The 20,934-nt window shown below is 40.0% G+C and overlaps 1 protein-coding gene and 1 long non-coding RNA gene across 5 annotated transcripts in view; one reads left to right on the forward strand and one right to left on the reverse strand.

Annotated features, from left to right (window-relative positions):
- Positions 1-20,934, forward strand: part of SDK1 (sidekick cell adhesion molecule 1) — a 380,086-nt gene that overhangs the window by 281,542 nt on the left and 77,610 nt on the right. For all 4 annotated transcript variants that reach the window (XM_071760473.1, XM_071760474.1, XM_071760472.1 and 1 more), the window contains 5 exons: positions 2,702-2,893; positions 4,673-4,794; positions 12,295-12,404; positions 14,745-14,895; positions 16,770-17,007. In XM_071760473.1, the coding sequence (XP_071616574.1) occupies positions 2,702-2,893; positions 4,673-4,794; positions 12,295-12,404; positions 14,745-14,895; positions 16,770-17,007 (813 nt within the window). The remainder of the gene's footprint in view (positions 1-2,701; positions 2,894-4,672; positions 4,795-12,294; positions 12,405-14,744; positions 14,896-16,769; positions 17,008-20,934) is intronic.
- Positions 1-20,934, reverse strand: part of LOC139803882 (uncharacterized) — a 395,404-nt gene that overhangs the window by 268,710 nt on the left and 105,760 nt on the right. The gene's annotated exons all lie outside the window — the stretch shown is intronic.

Genomic DNA, 20,934 nt, shown 5'->3' on the forward strand with positions numbered 1-20,934 from the left:
TAAGTGCTACTTGGGGGTTCAGTCAGTGCTGCTCTTTTCCTTCAGTGGGTTTTCATCTGGTTTTTGGTGGGGGGGTTTTTTTTTGGGGGTTTTTTTTGTTTGTTTGTTTGTTTTGGGTTTTTTTAATGCATGGTCACATTTGGTTTTTTCTCTGCTCAGTATACACGTATGGATCTTCTGTGTTTGCATTTTTTTATGTATTACTAGAATTTCAGTATACTTTCAGGACTGAAATATCTAATAGTAGATGCTGCCTTTTTGCTTTTCCTTCAATTTGCATGTGAACTCTGGATATTTTTCCTACTTTTTTCAGAAAATAGCTAAGTAGAGACTATGTGCCTAATGGGTGGGAGAGCTCACAAGGGAGAAAACATAAAATGTTCAAAGAACAATCTCCAGCATTTGATGTATATCCAAAGCTTACCTAGCTAGAGGAGAAGATACCTGAATCACTTAAATTGCCTGGCACATGGTAGATGAAACTTTCTATTGTTTGTAAGCACCAAACTGATAGAGGGAGCATTAAAAGTCCTCTGTTTATCTTCTTCTGGTTACTGATTGCTTTGGGCAACCCATTTTGTTTCATTCTGAGGTATTGCCCCTTGATTCTGTCTGCCAGCCCAGGCGTGGGGTTCAGAGCAAGCACTGCAGGGTCATCCCCAGCTCCCAGGCAGACAGATGAGCCCCAGCATGGCCCTTGCCCATCCTCTGCCCCATCCAGGGCTGCACAGAGATGTGCTGCTGGCTGAGGAGACAACTGCCAGCTTTGTGTCCTCTGTTGGGAAGTGGGGAGAGGCTCAGCTGGAGCTTCCGTAAACTCTTTCTCCACCTTGTCTGGAGCAGATGTAGCATCCGTGGCTCAGGGATGTTTGTGATGGGTCTGTTTGCAACACCTTCATGATTCTTCCCTGAGCATCAAACCAAGTGGACAGTCATCCCACCTTCCTCTTAGACCTCTGTTGATAAAGGCAGTAGAGTTTTTTATGTTTTCTCAAAATCTTCATGAAGATTATAATCTTGCCTGTGCTGCATAAACTCTGATCACTGCTGAATAATTTGCCTTTGCAAAGAGCATCCAAACACCACAGTATGTCCAAGATATTGATAAATTACAGCCTAAAACATCCAGCTGTTAAATAGGAATTGATTCAGACACTTAAAATTGGCCCTAGATGGGTGTTCAGGAGGTTTTTTCCCTTTTCTGGGTTGCTCATAGTCAGACAAACTCTTGCGGAATCATTCAAGTGCCACCTCTTTATCACTGTCCCCTCACCTGAAAAGCAATTAATGACTGTGTGAATACACCAAGCCCATTTCCATGCAAAAATAACTGAACATGAATCTCTGTCAGTGATGGCAGCTAGCACTGGAGGAAGGATAACGTGTTTCACCATGCTTTTAATTCATGAGATAATGTTTCCTTGTTGATTAATACCATAAGGTATTTTGCTACATCAATTTGTCCATGTTAATCAGCTTATCATATTACAAAAAAAAAACCACAAAAAAACCAACAACAAAAACCAAACCCTCAAGCCCCCCAGCTGGTCTGAATTCCTCATCTTAGATGATGGGAACAGGAACCCAGTAGGGAGTTTCTCTCGCTGGCTTGCCTCATGCATGGTTCTCTCAGTGGGGTTCCTTTCTGTTAGTCCTTTTCACTCACTTCCATTTCACAGGCATTCAAGAGCTATGTGTATTTTTTTTTTTTTTTTCACCCCCCTGAGTCAAATCACAAAGCAAGCTGCAATCAAGCAAACTTTTCAGACACAGTCTCTGGAGACTGGAACTGTAAGGTTCAAATGGGTTCAAACGAGAATAAAGTGGGACTGGGCAGGTGGAGGACAAGGGGATTTGGAGGTAAAAGTGAGCAAATCAGACAGTAGAAAGTTTAAAAAGTTCGTGGAAGGAGAATGGTTATAAAAGTGATAAAAAGGAAAGCCTGGTTATGATAGAGGAATAATATGAAGGTCAGAACAAGTGCAGTTTTGGACAATACGTTGGCTACACTATGGTTTTGAAAGAAAGAATGATTCACCCTGCTACAGGATTTGTGTGAGGAACAAGCAGTGGGGAGTAGAGGTTTTTCAGTTCCTAGAAAATTCCCACAATGTTCCTGCCTGATTGTTATTGTTGGATTAATAAGTATTTCTAGCTAGACTGCAGTGAAGGTCACTTCAGCCTGGAAAGGGAGGAGTACTACTAAGTGCATATAGATTTTTTAATTATATATTCCAGCTGGTGGAAAGATATGTTGTTTGGTTTGGTTTTGTTTGTTTTTTTTCCAGTGTTTCTTTCTATTTGCTTCAGAAAATGAAAGTCCACTCTTCTGAGAGATTATCCCCAGGTTTGCTTGCCATTTCAGAGCAAGCACTGTGGAGCTGTAGAAAAAAAGACACAGTCCTCCCCCATCAGGGATCTTGACAGGCAGATAATCCCCCATGGGGAACCTACATTAGGTGCTTATGGAGAAAAACTGTTAGAAAAATACTGGGGTGTTTTAGCCAGTGTTTTCTTCAGCTCACTATTTATTTATTTTTCTTCTGCTTATAAATAAGTCGTTCCCAACAGTGACCACGAGTAAATCCTGCAGAAGCAGGAATTTTCCAGTCTCTGGCTTCTTGCATCATTGTGCTTTAGAAGAAAAACTAGATCCTACTACTCTTCCAGCCCCCTGACTTGTGTGTAATTTTGTTTTCAGGCTACCAGCTCTCCTGGGAGGTGTATGGCAGGAATGAATCTCGTCTCACCCGCACACTTCCCAACACAACACTGGAGTACAAGATCACAGGGCTCTCATCTCTCACCACCTACACCATCGAGGTGGCAGCTGAGACTGCAAAAGGCAGTGGCTGGGTCACATCCTCCACCATCTCCTCTGGGGTGCCCCCAGGTTGGTGAAAGCAAATTAAAGGGGGTTCATTCTTCATGGTTTTATCTGCCAAAGGTCACAGATCTCTGTTCAGTAGTAATAAAATTTGTTTTACTTTTAAAGCATTGGAATTATTTACTAAATAATATTTATTGAATTCTCAGGACAGATTAAAACACTAACGTGAACACACTTGCAATTTGAAATCACCAGAAAGTTGAAGCTTTTTCACACAAATACAAAAAACATTGGTAGGGATGGTAGAAGGAATGGGTTATGAAATTATTCCAGTACAGAATCTCTTGACATTTACAGAGTAACATAAGAATAAAACCTGAATCAATTCAAAAAATCTCTTTCTTTCGGGGGGGGGGGGGGGGGGGGGGAGGAGAGGGGAAACAACATTTGGATGATAGTAGAAGGGAAAGGTTTTTCCTTCTATAGCTCATGTCACCTATGAGAGGACACTTGTACAATGAAACTAGAATCTTATTTACAGGATCTGGGAGGAGGGAGTCCTGTACTGGCTCCTGGGTGCCTGGAAAGATAGCTTTTTTTGTGTTTTATTTTTCAAATTCTGCATTCACACTCATGGAGTATAGAAAACCAATTAAGAAGCCAATTCTTACCTCAAACCTTTTCAGTTAATTTTTAGTTTTGATTTACCAGTAGTTTTCCAAAGTGGAGCAGTTACTGTGCAACACAGATAGTAATCCAGTTTTTCCCTTTTCTGGTATTTTTAAATTTTTCACTAGGTCCTGAAGCATTCTTGCTTTTTTTTTTCCTTAATCATATATAATTGTGACTAGCTGCAGACTAGATCAATGCCAGGCTCCCTGTTGTTAGTCAGATAACAGCATTATCCTACTTGGTCAGGGTATGGTATATTGATCAGACTTCCCACAAATGTGAATCAAGAATCAAGAAATGCTGTCTATTTATGCATATTTCAAATATATGCCAAAAATCTGCCCGTTTTTTATTGGGTACATTTGCACATATTGCAAAATTATGAATGATTACTGATTATAATAATTTTCATTACTTAGGATTGCAGGTACCTATTGGGAATTTATTCTAAACAATCTATATTTAATCTTTTCCCGGGCTTGCTTTTGTTGATAATTCAGATAATATTAAAAATGTAAATGCCACTGTAAGCTTGAGGCAAAGAGCTGATTGGGGCTTCAGATTTTTCCTCGTAGAAGGTCACCCTCTTTATTTGCAACGGAAATTAAAAAAAAAAAAATAATAAAAAAAATTCATCTGCTTTACTTAGGCATCAGAAACACCCTCTAAAAGCCATCTGATATAGGTCAATATAAGAATCACAAAATCTTCCCCATATGCTACACAGAAATTTGAGCCTTTTTCTGGTCTTAATATATTAAAGCTGTGTGTACTGCAAGTAGTAAAAATCACTGTAACTTAATTCTGGAGAAGCAGAAGTACAGTGGAATTAAGTGACTTGACAAGTGACTGGCAGACCTGGAGCTGGGAAGTAACTTTCCCCCCCAGCCACCACACTTTGTTGAGCACTTCTCTAGCACAGTAGCTGTAATGTTTTAGACAAGCTCTTCTATTTTGATTTGTAAAAATGTAATGCATGCTCAAAGCAGCAGAAACAGTAACATTGCACAGCATCCCCTGCCAAAAAGGGGGGTGGGGGGAAAAACATTACTATTTGCTTTATTCATTACCCAAGGTATTTGTATACTAAAACATTGAATGTCAGCCTCTGTTACTGGACCCTAAATGCAGAGAACATCCAAGCCCTCACTTCTGTTACTGTTTTCTCAGAACTTCCAGGTGCTCCATCAAACCTGGTGATCTCCAACATCAGCCCTCGCTCTGCCACGCTCCAGTTCCGGCCGGGATACGATGGCAAAACCTCCATCTCCAAGTGGATAGTTGAAGGCCAGGTATGTCCCTGACAGAAAGGTCTTAATGAAGTTTCTAAGGGGTTAGTAAGGGGCTAAATGGTGACTTGCTGTTGGGAGTACAGTTTTTTTTTAACTTGGGATCAAAGCTTTTTAGTAAGTGGTGGCTGTTCAAGGGTGCCTGGAAAGGTTGGAATGCAAAGGAGCTGGAGAGGCTTGGCTGAGGACTGACTGTGTGGTAGGTAGGAAAGGGTCACAGGAATGCTGTAACTTCTGTTCACAGGAACAAAAAATTATTATATATATGTATATATGTGTGTGTGAGAATGCCTATCCTTGAAATAATTCATTTGTAAAGCAGCTTTGCCTATGCTCAGAAGAACACCAGGTGCAGCATAAGCACAGCAGAGCTTAAGTCCAGCCATTTATTTTGAAAAAAGGTTTGAAACCTGTGTTTAGATTCTGTTAGGTGTATTTTCCAAGCAGATGTGAATCTGGAAATGTTATCTCATACATTCAGAGCTATAGGAAGAATTGCACTGAGCAGTAAAGACACCATTACTCAGAAACTGAGTGTATTTGTTCTATCTTGTAATGGAATATACTGAGGTTTTCTATCCAGCCCTCTAGATATGAATAGGATGAATTCTCTTCTTCATTAGCTTTAAACAATATCCCTCTTTCTGCTGTCATTATGCCTTGGAGGAGTTCTATATTCCTCATTTGTTCTCCTGACAGATGAGCTTTGCTTCTTCCTTTCCGCCCACAGATCTTTAAAAATAATATAATCTGTTTTTAAGACCAAATGTTGGACTTCTTAAATCACCATCACTTAGACATGTTGATACAATCACTTCACTTGGTGCTGAGATCTGTTGTGAACAAGTTGGTACATTTTGTACTGTTTACATGCACATTATTGCATGGTACAGAATTAAACACTAAAATCCTATAGTACGGTAGATTGGCACATTCTGAGAAACATTATTTCACTACATTGATATTGCCTGAAATTTGGTAATTCTGCAAGTTGCAGAACACCACTGAAGTGAAATAAATTTGAGTGCTTAAATGTGGAATAATAGTCCCCATGAAGTTCATCTGCACCCTTGAAGAGTCCTGGGTACAAGTAGTGGCTGAAGGATTTTTGGTGTGCAGGGAAGGAAGGATTTCACCTGTTGAAAAATCATCATCAACATGTCATGCACTGCTTGAAAAGTCAAGGGGTTGATGGTTCTGATAGATCCTGGATCCAGGAATATTTGCTCCATTTGGGGGGAGGAGCACAGCCAAAGTCTTTGTGAAATCTGGGCAGTTCTTCTCACCACAGCTACTCCACAAGTTTCTTCTGCACTCACTTTGGCACAAGAACTATTGTGGATTTAATTAAAAAAAAAAAAAAAAATATTCTGGTGCACACGATTAACAAAATTCTTTTCAGGTGTGTGGAGAAATTGATGACTCCTTAAGGGGATAGAGTGGATCCTGTTTCCAGGATGACAGCTGCATATAAGCTTTTGTTCACAGTCCCTTTCTGCCATCACTCCACTCCAATTCTCCTTCTGTTTTTAGCTGTAATTCATTGCACAGCACCTTTAACCAGTCTAAACCAGAGGTCTCATTGTCCTGCTCCTATTTCCTCTCCTCATCCCCATCACTCTTACCAAGACTTTCACACTCCTGCTGTGGTCCTACCCAGAGCTGCTAAAACCAAATGATTTTTAGAGAGATCAATTCTCTGGGCAGGCTGTGAGAGGGGAGGCTCCTGCAAGGGGAGAGGATGAGAACGTGGGAGTGGGAGCAGAGGGCAGGAATTCCTCTGTCCTCACTTGGATCTAGGCTGCCATGGACCTGCCTTCTGGATTTCACACATTTTCCTGCCTACCTGTCAAAGACACAAACCAGCTGCCAGTGACACCCTGGGGCTCACTTATCCCTTTCATGTTGTGTGTTCTAAGCAGTGATCTGTCAGGGCTGGGATGAAGCCTGCTGCTGCAACAGCTCTATTTTAGCACAGACAACCCTAATTGTTCCTTAGAATTATGTTAGATTGAAGGTCACAGGCTATACCCAACCTACAGCAGTGTTTTCTAAACAGATTTTTCTTCCTTCTGGATCTTTCATCCACTGGCCCATGTACAGCTTATAGTAACTCTTTTAGTTGTTTCATGCCTTAGTATTAAATTAAAAGCCACTTAATGTGTTGTTTTGCATAATATGATTTTAAAACAGGTGGTATTGTGGGGTATTAGGATCACGTTTCACTGTAAAACACTCACCTGTATGTTCTAGTGTAGTTTACAGGTAATCCATTTAATCAGAGAACAATGATTCTTCCCAAGCAAGTTCAGGATCTACATCTCCATTCCCCAATTTTTTTCATGTTATCCTTTCTGAAAGTTAGCAACAAGGTGCAGAGTGGCTGAAAGCAGCTCATACCTTGAGAAAAAAATATGTTGCAGTTTACTAAGACCTTGTACAGCCAGATATCTCCTGAGAGGAGGAGAAGGAGGGCAGTGTCCCACACAGGTCTCTGGGCTGTCCTGCTCTTTCTGTGTTCATGACAAAGCATGACCAAGAGATGGAACTGTCATGTACTTCATCTCTGTCCCCCTCTGTACAGCTGTTCCATAGCTCTGTGCTGGACATCCCTAAGCTATTGTGTTTTCTCTTCCGTCTCTTCTGGGAGATGCTGCAGCTTTGAAACTCTGGACTCTCTGCTTTGAAAGTCTGAGTGCTTACAGACAAACTATTTTACATTCAGACTCACAATCCAGCTGCCACCAACATGTTTTTTTTCTTTTGCATTCCTTGATGTGGCACGAAGCTTCCTTGATAAGGGCAGGTCTAGAAAATGTTCCAAGTATCTCATTTTGGCTAAGTGCCATTTTTTAAAGGCTGATACTTCAAGAACAGTTTGGATGAAAAACACAGCTGGGGATTCCAGGTGACATGAAATTTTGTACAATCTGGGCCTGGCTTCTGCTTTTTATGCTGGGGTGTAAGTTAACAGGAACCACTGTGGAACTAATTCTCAATTATGTCAATGAAGATGAGAGAAGAATCAGGTCTTGAAGATTTTAGTGTCAGTAGATACTGAAATATCAAGCATTAAAAATCCCATTTCTGTGTTTCTTATGAAGTTATACTCCCTACTTCTGAAGAGTTTACTTAAAAATCACTAGGCTGTTTCTTTGCCAGCTTTCCATCTTAAGGAATCTAGATTGCCAAAAGGAGAACTGCAAAAAAGTACCAATGACATTCAGTAGCTTCTTCCAGTCATCCTGTACACTCAGATGTGGTTAGAGTATGTAATGTAGACGTTGTTTTCCTTGCAGTTTGGAACCAAGAATGGCATCCAGTCCCTCCTGCTGTTCACACAGTTTGGTGTTTACACCCTATATGTGCAGCAATCCAGTTTCAGCCCTTTTTTTTTCCTAGGTCTTTGTCAGGAGGACATAAATGACCTCGTTATGACTGTGCTTTAGATGCTTGGTCCCCAGCATCAGGGTTTCCAGGGGCTGTTTAGGAAAGCTGGGCTGAGTTTGGGGTGGTTTTCTGGTGAGGAGCATTATTGTGCAGACAGCAGAAGACCAGTGGAATGGCTGAGGCCACCTATGAAGAGGTTTTGCAAGTCATGGAGCCTGTGGGCTACTAAAGAGAGGTTTCACTTAAAGCCTTTCTGCTGGTTTTAGAGCTATTTTGTATGAATATCATGGTGAGCAGGAACAGAATTTCAAAGCAGTAAAACCTTTAAAGCATTATCACTGAATTCACTTGTAAAGCTGTGAGATGGGAAAGGTTTTGTAACTGTAACCATGAATTTCTCTGGCAAAGATGTTATAACTTTAACCATGAATTTATCTGGTTTTGTGGGGTAAGTCAGTGACCTAGATAGGATTCAGCCTTTGCACAAAGTGATTCTCTTGGTGTTGTTTTTACTTTGGAGTTGGTAAATACAGTGCCTGAAACTCTGACAATTTTATGCCTTTGCCAATCTTTAAATCAAAAATGGCTGAATCGATTTAAGGATTTTGTAAGAAAAAGAATTGCACCCAGGCTGACAGCCTGTGAACTGAATTTCTCCCAAAGTGATTTCAAATGTGTGAGTTATGGATCTCTATAATGAAAACTCTGACATATCTTGAACTATAGGAGAACACAGGGTAGCTCTGTAATGCACAGAAATACTGTGTTTTCCTTTCCTGCAGTTAGCAGTTTGTAACTGTTCAAAAATTTGGAAGCCTTAGTGTCTTATAAAAAATACCCTGGCAAATGATTTTTTTTCACTGTAATTTTTTATTGGTTTTTGTTTCTTCTAACTTTGCTTATATAGTTCAATCTGTCAGAAAATGTTATCTCACTTTATAAAATAGGTAACTTTTTCCTTTAAAAAATGGAGAAACTACGGCACAGAGAAGCAAAGGTTGTGAAATCACTTCTGATATTGTTTTATACTGTCTCATTCTTGTCATAATAAATGAATATGCCCTTTTATTGAATGTAATGCCTTGGGAATAGCTGAGAGATGGGAATGAATATTATGAATCATTACTACAAATCATATGAAGTGTCTTGGTGGACATAGGTGTTTCTATTGTGATAGTCCTGGGGATTGTGGCCCTATTGTAGGGAGAATTTTTAAGATGCAGAGTGCAGCTCTTAAAGGAGTTGATCTTCTCATCTGCCTCCTCAAACAATGCACACATAAAAATGTGTGTGTCTGTCAACAAACATTACCCTTTTCTGAAGTTTGCAGGCACTCTTATTCAAAAAACAACTACAAGAAAGAAGCCTCTAAATTAATTTTCTTTTATGCAGAGCAGCTCATAGTGGATTCTCTTGCCCCTCAAAGGGTTCTTTTATCCTTACCACTGCCCATAGTTGTTCTTGCCTGGTGGGAATCCCTTTGTACTCTGCTTCTTGAAACTGATACATTTCCTCTGATCTGACATCAGAGTCTTGCAGCAAAAAAATTATTTCATTTTCCCTCCAAGAGCCTGAAACGTGGAATCTACTATAGGTGTTGCAGAGGTTAACAATCTAAAAGTCCATCACCAAAGGTTCTCTTCTGAGACTTCTTTCTGAGATTATTGTTAAAGAAATGAAACTGGTCTGAGTAACATTGACCTAGGACTGCTCAGAGGTCACAAAGAAGACCCCAGGCTGTTCACCAAGCCACCCTGCAGCCATTTACCCTTCAATCCTCTTTGCTTTTGAAAAACCCATCCAAGGAGCACTCTCAAAATGTACTGCTGGGTTCAGTAGAAGACTAAACCCTTTGGGTTAGTTTCCCAAAGTGGGTTTTCAAGGAGCATGTCCTGGGCACATGGAAGCTTTTGCTGCCAGCTTTAATATTGCTTTTTCAGCCAGCTGGTAAATGTCTGGCTGCAAAACAGGTGAGGAGTTTTGGACAACTCTCAAGCTAGAGAGTACACATGCCAATTGTTCACTGCCCTGTGGACCTCTGGCTCTGAACCATGTGGTCCTTAATGTGTATTAATGACCTGCCTGCTGCTGCAAGACCATTGAAACCTGTGGGCTTTGGTGTGGGTTGTTCTTTTGGCTATGCAAGAGGTGTTTTTTAAGGCTCTTATTTGTCTCAGAATACAAAAAGATGACTAAGTCACCTCTTGAGGTTATTTTCAGCCTCTAAAGCACTCTGGATTTTTGTTACACAATTACTGCAGCACTTTGAGGTGATGCTGTTAGGAGCAAGGAGTTTTGCAAAAATAAGCATTTACTCTAGACTTTCTACAGCTTGAATTAGAAACTCTTTTAAGAAGAATTGTTCTCTATTTCCTTGACCGAAGTCAACCCTCTTCGCCTTTCTTTGTTCATGCAGGGTTTTTCAAAAAAATTCTCTTTATCTTCTCTTTGTTCTCTGGGTTCAGTTCAGGGCTGTTCTGTTTTACCATGCAGGCCTTTTAAGCTTGTGCATCCATGGACTTTACAAAAATTTATGGATCTCTGTTGGGACTGGGAATTTTAAAAGGCCCATAATCTTCACTGACATCTATTTTATGGGTTGTTTGGTGTAAGGCAGTGTCCTTGATAACCATCAAGACTTGTGCAACCACATCCCTCCCTGAAAGCACTCATCTGCTAGGACAGAGGCTTCTTTTCACAGTGCAATGCAGAACTTATTTCTTTGGCCTAATTTTTCTTGTGTCATTTCTTCATGCACAAACATAAATATGCAGCACATCAAGTCCTGGGTGAGCAAAGAACTAAAACATCTATAAATAAATCAGGCTGCTTCTCCTGAAGGGGGGAAAAAAAAGTGAATGAAACCTAATTTTCTATTTGAAGTACTTGGGGGTATGCTAGATACTTTGGGCTACATTGCCTGTCAAGTGTTTTGACAGTGTCTATGGCTGTAACCAGTACACAGAACTCATAAGGGATCTGTTTAAAAAAGATTAAAGGAAATAGTTCTTTACACAGTGGGTTGTGAGCTTCTAGAGTTTGTTGCCACAGCAGTCTGTGGGAGTAGATGGTGTCAGTAGGTTATAAAAGGATTTAGGCATCTTCATGGGTATTAAGTCTGTAAATAGACACTAAAGAGAAGAGATGCCTGTGTACCCACAAACATCCCTCTGCCTGTGAGGGTGGGTACCAGGGTAGGGTGAGGGGATTGGGTGCTGCCCTTTCTGGTAGGGCTGAAACACCAGAACAAATGTGTGGGAATTATATCCGGGAGTCTTGTCTGAGATCCCTTGTTCTTCATCACTTGAGAATCTCCAAAGTGAAGCCCAGCCATCTACCACCTCTCTTCTGCCTCCTTCTCACTCCTACCACAGCTCTTACAAACCCTGCTTGCTTATGATGCTGTCTTTAAGGTCCCAAATCACACCCTGGCCTTTCTATAGTGCCTTGCTGACTTCCTTTCCATCCTGATTTGTCTGTATTTGATCTCCAGAAAGCTGTATGAAAAGTAGTGCTCTTGGTTCTCATCACCATTTCATCCCTTCTGTGTTGGGCAACATGTTGTGATTAATTAAAACAAAGGTTGCACATGGAAAAGTCTGTCCTAAGTGCAGACCAGTAGCTGAGGTTAAAACACTTCTGTTCATTGACTTTGTTCTTGTTTCTCTGTCTTCATTTCTGTGGCATTTTTCCCTTTGAGACTCACTATATATCAGTTTCTGCAAGTTATTACCAAGGCTATTATTCATTTTGTTCTATTACTGCTTGATGCTTTTGTATTGTGGCAGCAAGATTGAACAGAGTATTAATGCTCTCGTGGTGTTTTTCTGGAATAGATCTTATCAGAGGATCCCAGGGAAGCTTCAACAGGTACAAGGGAATTTGGCTAACTTGCCTGGGTTGTCTCATTACAAGTGACTTGTGCTTTGTCAAATAAAGATTAATAATAATTGGATAAAATGTATTTAAAAGCATTTGTCATTCCATTGCTGTGATGACACACACTGAAAAAGAGGCTGTATATATAATCCTTTATATATACAATCCTTTTTATACACACACACACACACATATATTCTGCTTTGTCTTTTTTCTTACCTTCTCCATGTGCAGATTGGTGTCCTGGGTGATGAAGAAGAGTGGGTGACTCTCCGAGAGGTAGAGAATGAACCTGATGCTCAGATGCTGGAAGTACCAAACCTTACTCCTTACACTCATTACAGGTAAGAACAGCAGGGGTAATTAGCTGCAGCGTGCTAAAAAGGAGAAAATAGCAGAATGGAAGAGCTTTCCTCATCACCTGACTGTGTTTAATAATCTGAACAAAAGGCAAACAGTTGGCTGTTTCCATAGTTTACGCTTCAGATTATTTGTCTGATATTTTAATTGTGTGTTTCATACAATAGAGCTGATAACATTAAAAAGGAAATCCAGTTGCAGAGTGAAATGCTTTTACAAGTAACTGATACCCTGTGACTTCCCTCATCTAAAGGGTGCCCCAGTGCAACATCAGCCAGTGACAAATCAATTATAGTTAAACTGATGCAAACTTGTAATTACATATTTACATCAGTTTAAGCATCGTTTTATTGATTTAACATAATTTGTTAGCATCAGTTAGATGAACCCTTTGTTTGTAAGAATTTAGCAAGTTAAGTTTAATAGATGTATGCAGTGTTGATTGAAGTGAATCTTCATTATGGGTACACCCCAGTCAAATGAGATTGATTTTTTTAAAATCAATTTAATTCAAGTGATGCGTTGCTTTATCATAGAGAAGATTTGAGAATTTGAAGTACTCAATCCTAATGAAAAATACTTTAATGAAATAGCTTGCAAATAGAAAGGATGGTTGATGGGAGGTACAGTGGGAAGCCTTAAATCAGCTTACTGGAAATTTGTAGGTTTTGCTCTGGTTGAAGGGTCTTTCAGTTACCCTGCATGTTGTAATTTAGTAGCAGGTATAGCTAAGTAAATCTCATGTAATTTACACATAATTCAGTGCTGGTTTGGTGATTTTCTTCCTTTAGTCAGAAGCCTAGGAACATAATAGAAATCTCAGGAAGTCTCTCCTCAAGTGTTTTCCACCTCATTCTCAAGAGCTAAATATTTTACTAAAAGCTCTTTGAAAAGTTTTGAACTTGAACATACTTTCAGGTGCCAAGGTTTAGGGAAATTATCTTCAGGATGAGGTGATTTTTTGCTCTCTGGATCAAGGTGGATCCTCCAAGCTGAAAAAGAAATAGCAAAGTAAAGTAAGTAAAGTAAACAGTTAAGTGCAAGCTGTACCAGAGTTCAATGTTCAGTGTTCATGCAAAAGAAGAAAGTCTTGCACACCCCTCAGTGTGGTTGTGCCTATTGGCACTGGCATCTTTCACTCTTCCCAGTCCTCTCTGAACTTTTTCATCCCAATTTTCAGACTAAAGCAGCTCCTTGAATTTTGCCTGGTTTTGTTTTGGGTTTCTTTTCCTCTGATGCATAGACAGATAGGAGCTTTTTTTTTTTTTTTTTTGGCTTTGTTTCAGTGTAGAGTAATTTTAGAATATTTTTTGAAACCTAGAAAAGTTGTTGCCAAATGGCTTTGTGGTCCTCTGGTCAGTTTAGTCCTGGCTCACTGAGGAAATAGATCATGGGAGGTAATTATCAGACTGCATCTTTAGCAGACAGCTTCTTATCTATATCTTGTGCTTGTGTCTGAGAGCAAAATCAAGGACAGTATTTGTTCAATATGTTTCCCTTAATGCATTTTCAAATAAGCACTGCTATGTTCACTAGCTCACCCTTATTCCCAAGCTCAGTTATTAGGTGCAAAAATTAAATGTTTAGTACAAACAGGTCATGTATTTATGTGCAAGCTCTGGGTGCCCCTAATTGCTTGTGACGGGTGAGAGCATCTGAAATGTGCAGCACATCTTAATTATTTTGTGCTTCCTGGAAAAAAAAAAAAAAAAAAAGATTCCTCTAAGTCTTTTGTGACCCAATAGGGATTTCTATTGTAGAAGAGATGGTTCCAAGCAGACAGGGTATTTTTTAAAGACTCATATCCATATTAAATAACTTAATCTTTCTTATGCAGGAAGGCTGAAAATGCAGCACAGGGATAAATCAGCTGCTTTCAACCGGTAATTGAGGGGAAATGTTATCACTAGTATACTTTTTATATTGACAAGGAATGAGGATATCCAAAGTTTGATATTTTAATACCTTTCTGAATGTATTGTACAAGCATCGCAAGAGAAAATCACTTAGTGCTAGCATAAGCTCATCAGGCTTGGTATAATTAACATAAATTTCTCACACAAATACCTAAGTTTCTAATAGACCCTAAGCTAATCTCATTTTCATTTTTTTTTTAATACCTGAGAGGATCTGAAAAGTGGTTCCCATCAAGCATTCAGCAGCACATACAAAGGGGAACTGCATGCAATGACCCTTGTGGAACGTTTTAGGGGGACCTCATTTGTATTTCTCCATCTTTTTTTTTTTTTTTTTCCTGGCCTTCAAAAGAGAGGTACCATTCTCTGAGCTGTTCCAACGTGCTCTTCATCTTTCCTCCTCTCCAGGTTCCGGATGAGGCAGGTGAACGTGGTGGGTCCCAGCCCCCTCAGCCACCCCTCCAGGGTCATCCAAACACTTCAAGCCCCACCAGACGTGGCCCCTGGCAGCGTCACCGTGCGCACGGCCAGCGAGACCAGCCTGTGGCTACGATGGGTGGTGAGCCAGCAAGGAGGGATGGGTGGGATGGGTGGGAGCACTTGGGCTGCAGTTGCTGGCCCCGGGGGTCAGGCAGCCCTCAGGAATGTCTTTTCCTTGAGTTCAGCAGAAGGAGTAACAGCAAAATTATTTCCTTTTTTAGCATAGTCGGAAATCTGAGACTTACCTTAAGTGCCTTATTAATCACATAAATTGCCTACTGCCACTGCTTCTGCCACTTCATCATGGCTGGGTGTAAAACCTGGGCTTTTGACACTCTCTAGTTCCACAGTCTGGGTCAACATGTGGATCAGGAATATAATATTTGAGCCAATTTGCCATTTCCTAAGGCTCAATCGGTTGCTTTGCAGCAGAGAGTCCCCAGCAAGGGGCACACCAGCCCTTGGCAATTGTCCTGCAGACACTGAGCAGCTGTGGTTCAAAGTTTGCCCCTTACAGCCCTATAGGAAGATTATATTTATGCGAAAGGATGTGGAGTTAGGTAGTAAAACATAGTAAGAAATGATTAATTGCAAAAATGCAGTGATTGATGGCGTTGTTGTGCCCCTTTGATTGCCTCAGTTACCCATAGAGTCACCACGTTAGGATTTACTTGGCAATTAACCTGCTCCAGAATGGTTTTTCTTCTCCCCTATTAGGCAGAATTTTCCACTGGGGTTACTGTGGTGTGAAGTTGATGAAGCACAGGTTTCCTTGTGCCCAAATGTTAGCTTTTCCATGCATAAACTCATTATGGCTGGAAGTCAAAATCAGGCTAGAAATGAGTGGGTTTTTCTCCCATTAGAAAGGAATAATTCCAGTTTCTCAGTGGAAAGCTGCACTTAATTCTGAACCTTAAAAGACCAAAATATGAAACTCAAAGGTGTCATCTCAGTATCCACAGAAAATCCATTGCAGTTCATTTGACAGGACATAACTCACTGGTGACTTTACCGTGTCAATAACGTGGCACTGTTGTTAAACCTTTGGTACAATACCCAGACCTAAATACCTTTCACCAACATTAACTCAAGGTTGTTTTAAGAGACTTTAAAACATTTTTAAGACTGTCTTTCTTTGCTGTGCTACTGGGAAGGCTGATTTTCATGAGTCATACTGTGCAGGGTTCAGGAGGAACAGCAGCCACAGCTAAAAATGACCTCACCTACCTTTTTTGTCCTTAATAATGTCAGTATTTGAAAGTGTTTAATCTCTTTTTTTCGAGACCTGCAGGTGAATCTGTGTCCCCCTGGGAGCTGGGAACTCCTTCCTTCCAACAGAATAAGGGTCACACTTCTAGCCCCCCACTTGCCTGCAGGATGCAGTCTTCTAAGCTGTGAAATGTTAATGTATATCAAATTTTCCCAGAGATTCAAAACTGAATCTCAGCCATCCGTGGTGTCATGTAGTTAGTTTAACAGGGAAAACTCTAAACTTCATATGAAGTAGGCTAATTATTTCACATTTTAATCTCTGAAATTGCTTGGGGAGTTAGAATACTAGAATAAATCTCTGCTGATAAATGAGTAGGCAGAGAGTCAGTAAAAAAAGTGAAAAATGTATGATAAATGAATTTGTCACATGCTTCAGCAATTTATCATTCATTTCCATAATTAATCACAAAGCTCTGAAATATATTGTATTCATATCATCTCTGTTGATACACCCACAGCCAGTGGCACAGTTCTGTGAGCACATCTGTGTGGTTCAAAAAATTAAGGTAAAAATGGAAAGAGCGACACAAAAACGTAGAGATCACAAAAAATAAAACAGAAAATCAGCCTCTTGACCTTGTTTTAACTTCTTCTGGCTTTTTATGAGTCCAGGCAGTCTGGAAAACCCTGGAAATGTGTTCTCTAAGGGAATATTGTGCTTCTCTTGGTGTCATTTGCCAGCCCCTCCCCGACACGCAGTACAACGGCAACCCGGAGTCGGTGGGGTACAGGATCAAGTTCTGGCGTGTGGATCTGCAGTCTCCCACCCTGACAAAGGTTATTAATGATCGGTTGGAAAGAGAATACACGATTGAAGAGCTGGAAGAGTGGACAGAATATGATCTGCAGATCCAGGCTTTCAATGCCATCGGGGCAGGACCGTGGAGTGAAGTAGTGAGAGGTCGGACGCGGGAGTCCGGTGAGTCAAGGCAACGTGTCTGACACATACAAGAACTTCAGCATTTCCTGCCCTTTTGTTCAGCTTTTTTTTTTCTTTTGCCTGTTGACCTGTTGATCCATTAATTCTAAAAAAAAAAAAAAATAATAATAAAAAAAAAAAAATAAAAGAAAGAAAGAAAGGAAGGAGAGAAAAAACACAACCTCTAGATGCCTAGATGCACTGCAGGCAAAAACATATCCAGATGTTTGAGGGAGATATTTATTTATTTTATGCCTACTCTTCTTTCATGCATATACCTGCAGGTTATTTACTGAAAGCCAACAAAACGACCTCTCATTTCCTGTTTGGCAGCAGCACAGAAAGTATAAGAAACTTCCATACAGCCTTTTCTGGCTGAGCACGTCTCATGCTCCTTTTCCCTGTACCCCATTGCCCCTCATTCTCCCTCCTTTCCCTCTCTTCTAGGCTGGGGCAGACTTTTCTCACAGTCATTGTTATCTGAAATGTTATTTATAACTCCAAATATTTCTAAAATGGCACAAGATATTTTAGAGAGCTGATTACCCATGTAGGAATAGTGATTCTCTCAGCTTTTGATGGCACGTTTTCAAAACTGCCTTCTAAAATTGTGTGTACAAGGCTATATAGACATAACCTGCATATAGATATAACCTTCACATAGACCTGCACCATGGCACTGTATTTTCTGGCTGAATTGTCCAAACTAGCTTAGGGACTCCAAATATCAGAAGCAAACTCTCAGTCTCAGGAAACAGTAAATTATTGCTAGCTTAGCTGCAACAGTAAAGACAGATTTTGAAAAGCTGCTCTCTAGCTTCCACAAAACCTATTTCCAGACCTGCTCTAAAAGCACCTGGTATGTAAAAAATTTATATTGCAAGTAGATAACAAAATGGATGACATTTATGGTTTAGAAGTTTAGTAATAAAAATCTTTGTGACCTGCATTTTTGCAAGCTTCAAGGCTGATATTTTTCCTTTTTTATATTTTTCCTATTTTTGTTCTCTAAAAATGTTTGGGAATTTAATCCTAGGCATACCCTACCCTTCCAGGCACAGGTATGGATGTCTGTGCACTCTGTACCATGCAGTTACTGGGTGGGAAGGGTGGATGTGCTGGCATGGGGCAGGGCTTGGTCTGCAGATTCCATCCTTTGAACTATCCCAGGAAAAGTCTAAACAGGGTCATCCTCCTCAATTAAAGTGTTGCACTTTGGGAAGCAGTAATTGGAAAGCTGTCTCCAGAGGTATTTTAAACGAGGTTTGCTTGTGTTGGCATTAGAGATAGAGTGACCTAAACAAAACAGCTCTCAAATGTTCTGTATCACAATAAAAAGATCCTGCATTCTCCACATTCTCCTTTCCACTGTTCTTCAAACACTTCTTTTGAAATTTAGTAAATACTCAGATTAAGTGAATTCACAAAACCTGAGGATTACAGTGCTCTTGCTCAGCATCTAAGGATCAGAGGTTATGTGTATATTTGGCATTTTCTTTTGCAGCATTAAAAGAATGTTGACCTGAAACTGATTGTAGGAGGCACACAGAAACCTGGATCAAAATAACACAAAGCTGTGATCTAGGCCATAAGGACTCATTTGGGTTTTTTCATGTGTTTTCTTTGATATTAACATCTGATTTCTTGAATAGAGCAAGTCAGGGCTCATACTTTTGGCTGTATCTTCTCATATTTGGAATATACAAGAAGCTGTGGCATGGCAGCAAGCTGCATAAGAGAACTTCAGGGAGAGTGCAGTTAACCTGTATGCACAGTTTAATGAGCTTAGAATGCAAATAAAAGATATTTAAAACTAGAGAAGAAGGTGAAAGCATTTTTGGTTCTATCTTTGAAACTTTAAGAAAAATGATGTTTATTGTTTATGTTTTCAAAGCACATGTCCAGAATATTTCTTTTTCCATTTTGTAGACACAGAGTCTTAGGGAAGTTGGTTTTGCCTGGTGCTGTAGATTGCAAACATCTCTCCCATCCCAACCCTGGCCAGGGTCACATCCTGGTTCATCAGCAGAATTCACCATTCTGGGTTTTATACCCTCCAAGGGGCTTAAGAAGTTAGAACCTGGGCATCAAATCAGCTGGTGGTATCTAATGAGAGTGTGGCCACTGGAATCCAAGATCTTTATTGAAAATAAGGCTGTACTTGAGCATTTCTGTTTATTCTGGGATGTGCAATCCTATCACTGGTAGCTGAGCACACATCCTGACAGGAATGGATGATGTTACGAGTAGTCCCTGGTTTCTTGAATATAAAACATCCTCAAGCCAAAGAAGCTACAAGAAAATAAATAATGCTGCAGGTTTTGGTAATCCAGGCTTAAAAATAGTTTAGAAACTGTAAGATGAAAATCAGGGATAGGGTTGCAAGGAGCTGATGAATTAGGATTTTTAAACAGGACAGGTTTTATCAATCCAAAATGGGCTTATAATGTTAGAAATGAAATAACTCATTAAATTTTACAGTGTGAAATAACCACAGATTAACAAGCTCAGTTTTCACTCAATAAATTGACATTTATAGTATGTACAATATAGATGAAGCAAGAAAATGCAAACACCTCTCATGTGTTCCAACAACCTTGATAGAGCAGCTTCCTTTTAGATGCCAACAATTCATCTCAAATATATCTAACCCAGTGCCTTAATATTTTTTTGGCTCTTAATATTCAGCTACATGAATGTGTACACTTGCTGTACAAAACCAGCTGCAAGAGCAGCATGTTTACACACCTATGGCTGGGATCAATCCCTTGCTGTGTCAGAGGCTGACCTTCACCAAGCACTCACTGCAGTGTGATAAAGCATCACTTGATAATTCCAATGTGGTCCAGTGTCACTGCAGGGACTTGTCAGCTTCTACAAGCTGAGAATTTGGCCTGTGGTATCTAATTTTATAGGCAAACTGGTTGTGTACTGCAGCTATGCTACTTTTGCCACAAACTGAGCTCTAATTTGCACTTCTTAATTGACATCAGATGTGAAGTGTGCCAGCTTAGTTTTTCCTTTCAAAAGAACGTGGTGGGTGTTTAGCTAAAATGAGGTGCAAAAAATGGTGAGAACCACTGCATCCCACTATCTAGATTTCTTGGAAAGCCAGAATACAAGCTAGCTTATTAAAGGCTGCCTTTGGCTCAGTTAGAGACATAAAACAGCATCATTTGCTAGATATCAAATATGGCTATGGCAGATGTAGAAAGAGGATGTGCAATCTTAGACACCAATACAGATAACCTTAAAATCTTGAGTTCTTATTGAAGTTCCAGTGCAAAGTGCCAGTAACTCTATAATTTTCAATGTTTGATCTTCTAAAGCAGACCATGCAGCTGGTGGTTTGCAGGATTAGCTCACAATTTAGTTTCAGTATTTCCAGTTTATTTCATTAAAGCTCTGAGATTTTTCTGGACTGTTGCTTGGCTTCTGTACTGCTCTTGGGTTACTAATTAGAAACTTGGCTTTGGAGTTGCTAACAAAGTCTTCAGTGCAAGTGGTTAAGGACACCAGCATTAGAGAAGGGAACCTGCAGAGGAACCAGGTATCTATATGTCTCATTCAAGCCACTAATTAGTCTTAGAAAACTGTAATTTCTTTGAGTTGTGATATCCTGAGAGGGGAGAGGAGTCAGAGAAATGAAGATTATGTTTCAATTCATTCTGAAAGGGCTGATCAAAGTCTGTGACTTGATAAAAGACCAGCAGCAGTAAGATCCATAATACCACTTGCAGGTCCTGAATTCATACATCCATATTAGAATAAAATTCTCAACACTAATAAGAGAACTGGAGAATTAAAGTGTCCTCAATCAACGCAAGTATTTTTCCTATTTGGGCTTTGGGCTTAGATTCCTTTCCAGCAAGAGGGGACATTTAGCTGCTCCGGCTGTCACTGGGAATTAAGAGGAGTCTGGGCTAA

The sequence above is a fragment of the Heliangelus exortis genome, chromosome 17, assembly GCF_036169615.1.
Source record: "Heliangelus exortis chromosome 17, bHelExo1.hap1, whole genome shotgun sequence".
NCBI lineage: Eukaryota > Metazoa > Chordata > Aves > Apodiformes > Trochilidae > Heliangelus > Heliangelus exortis.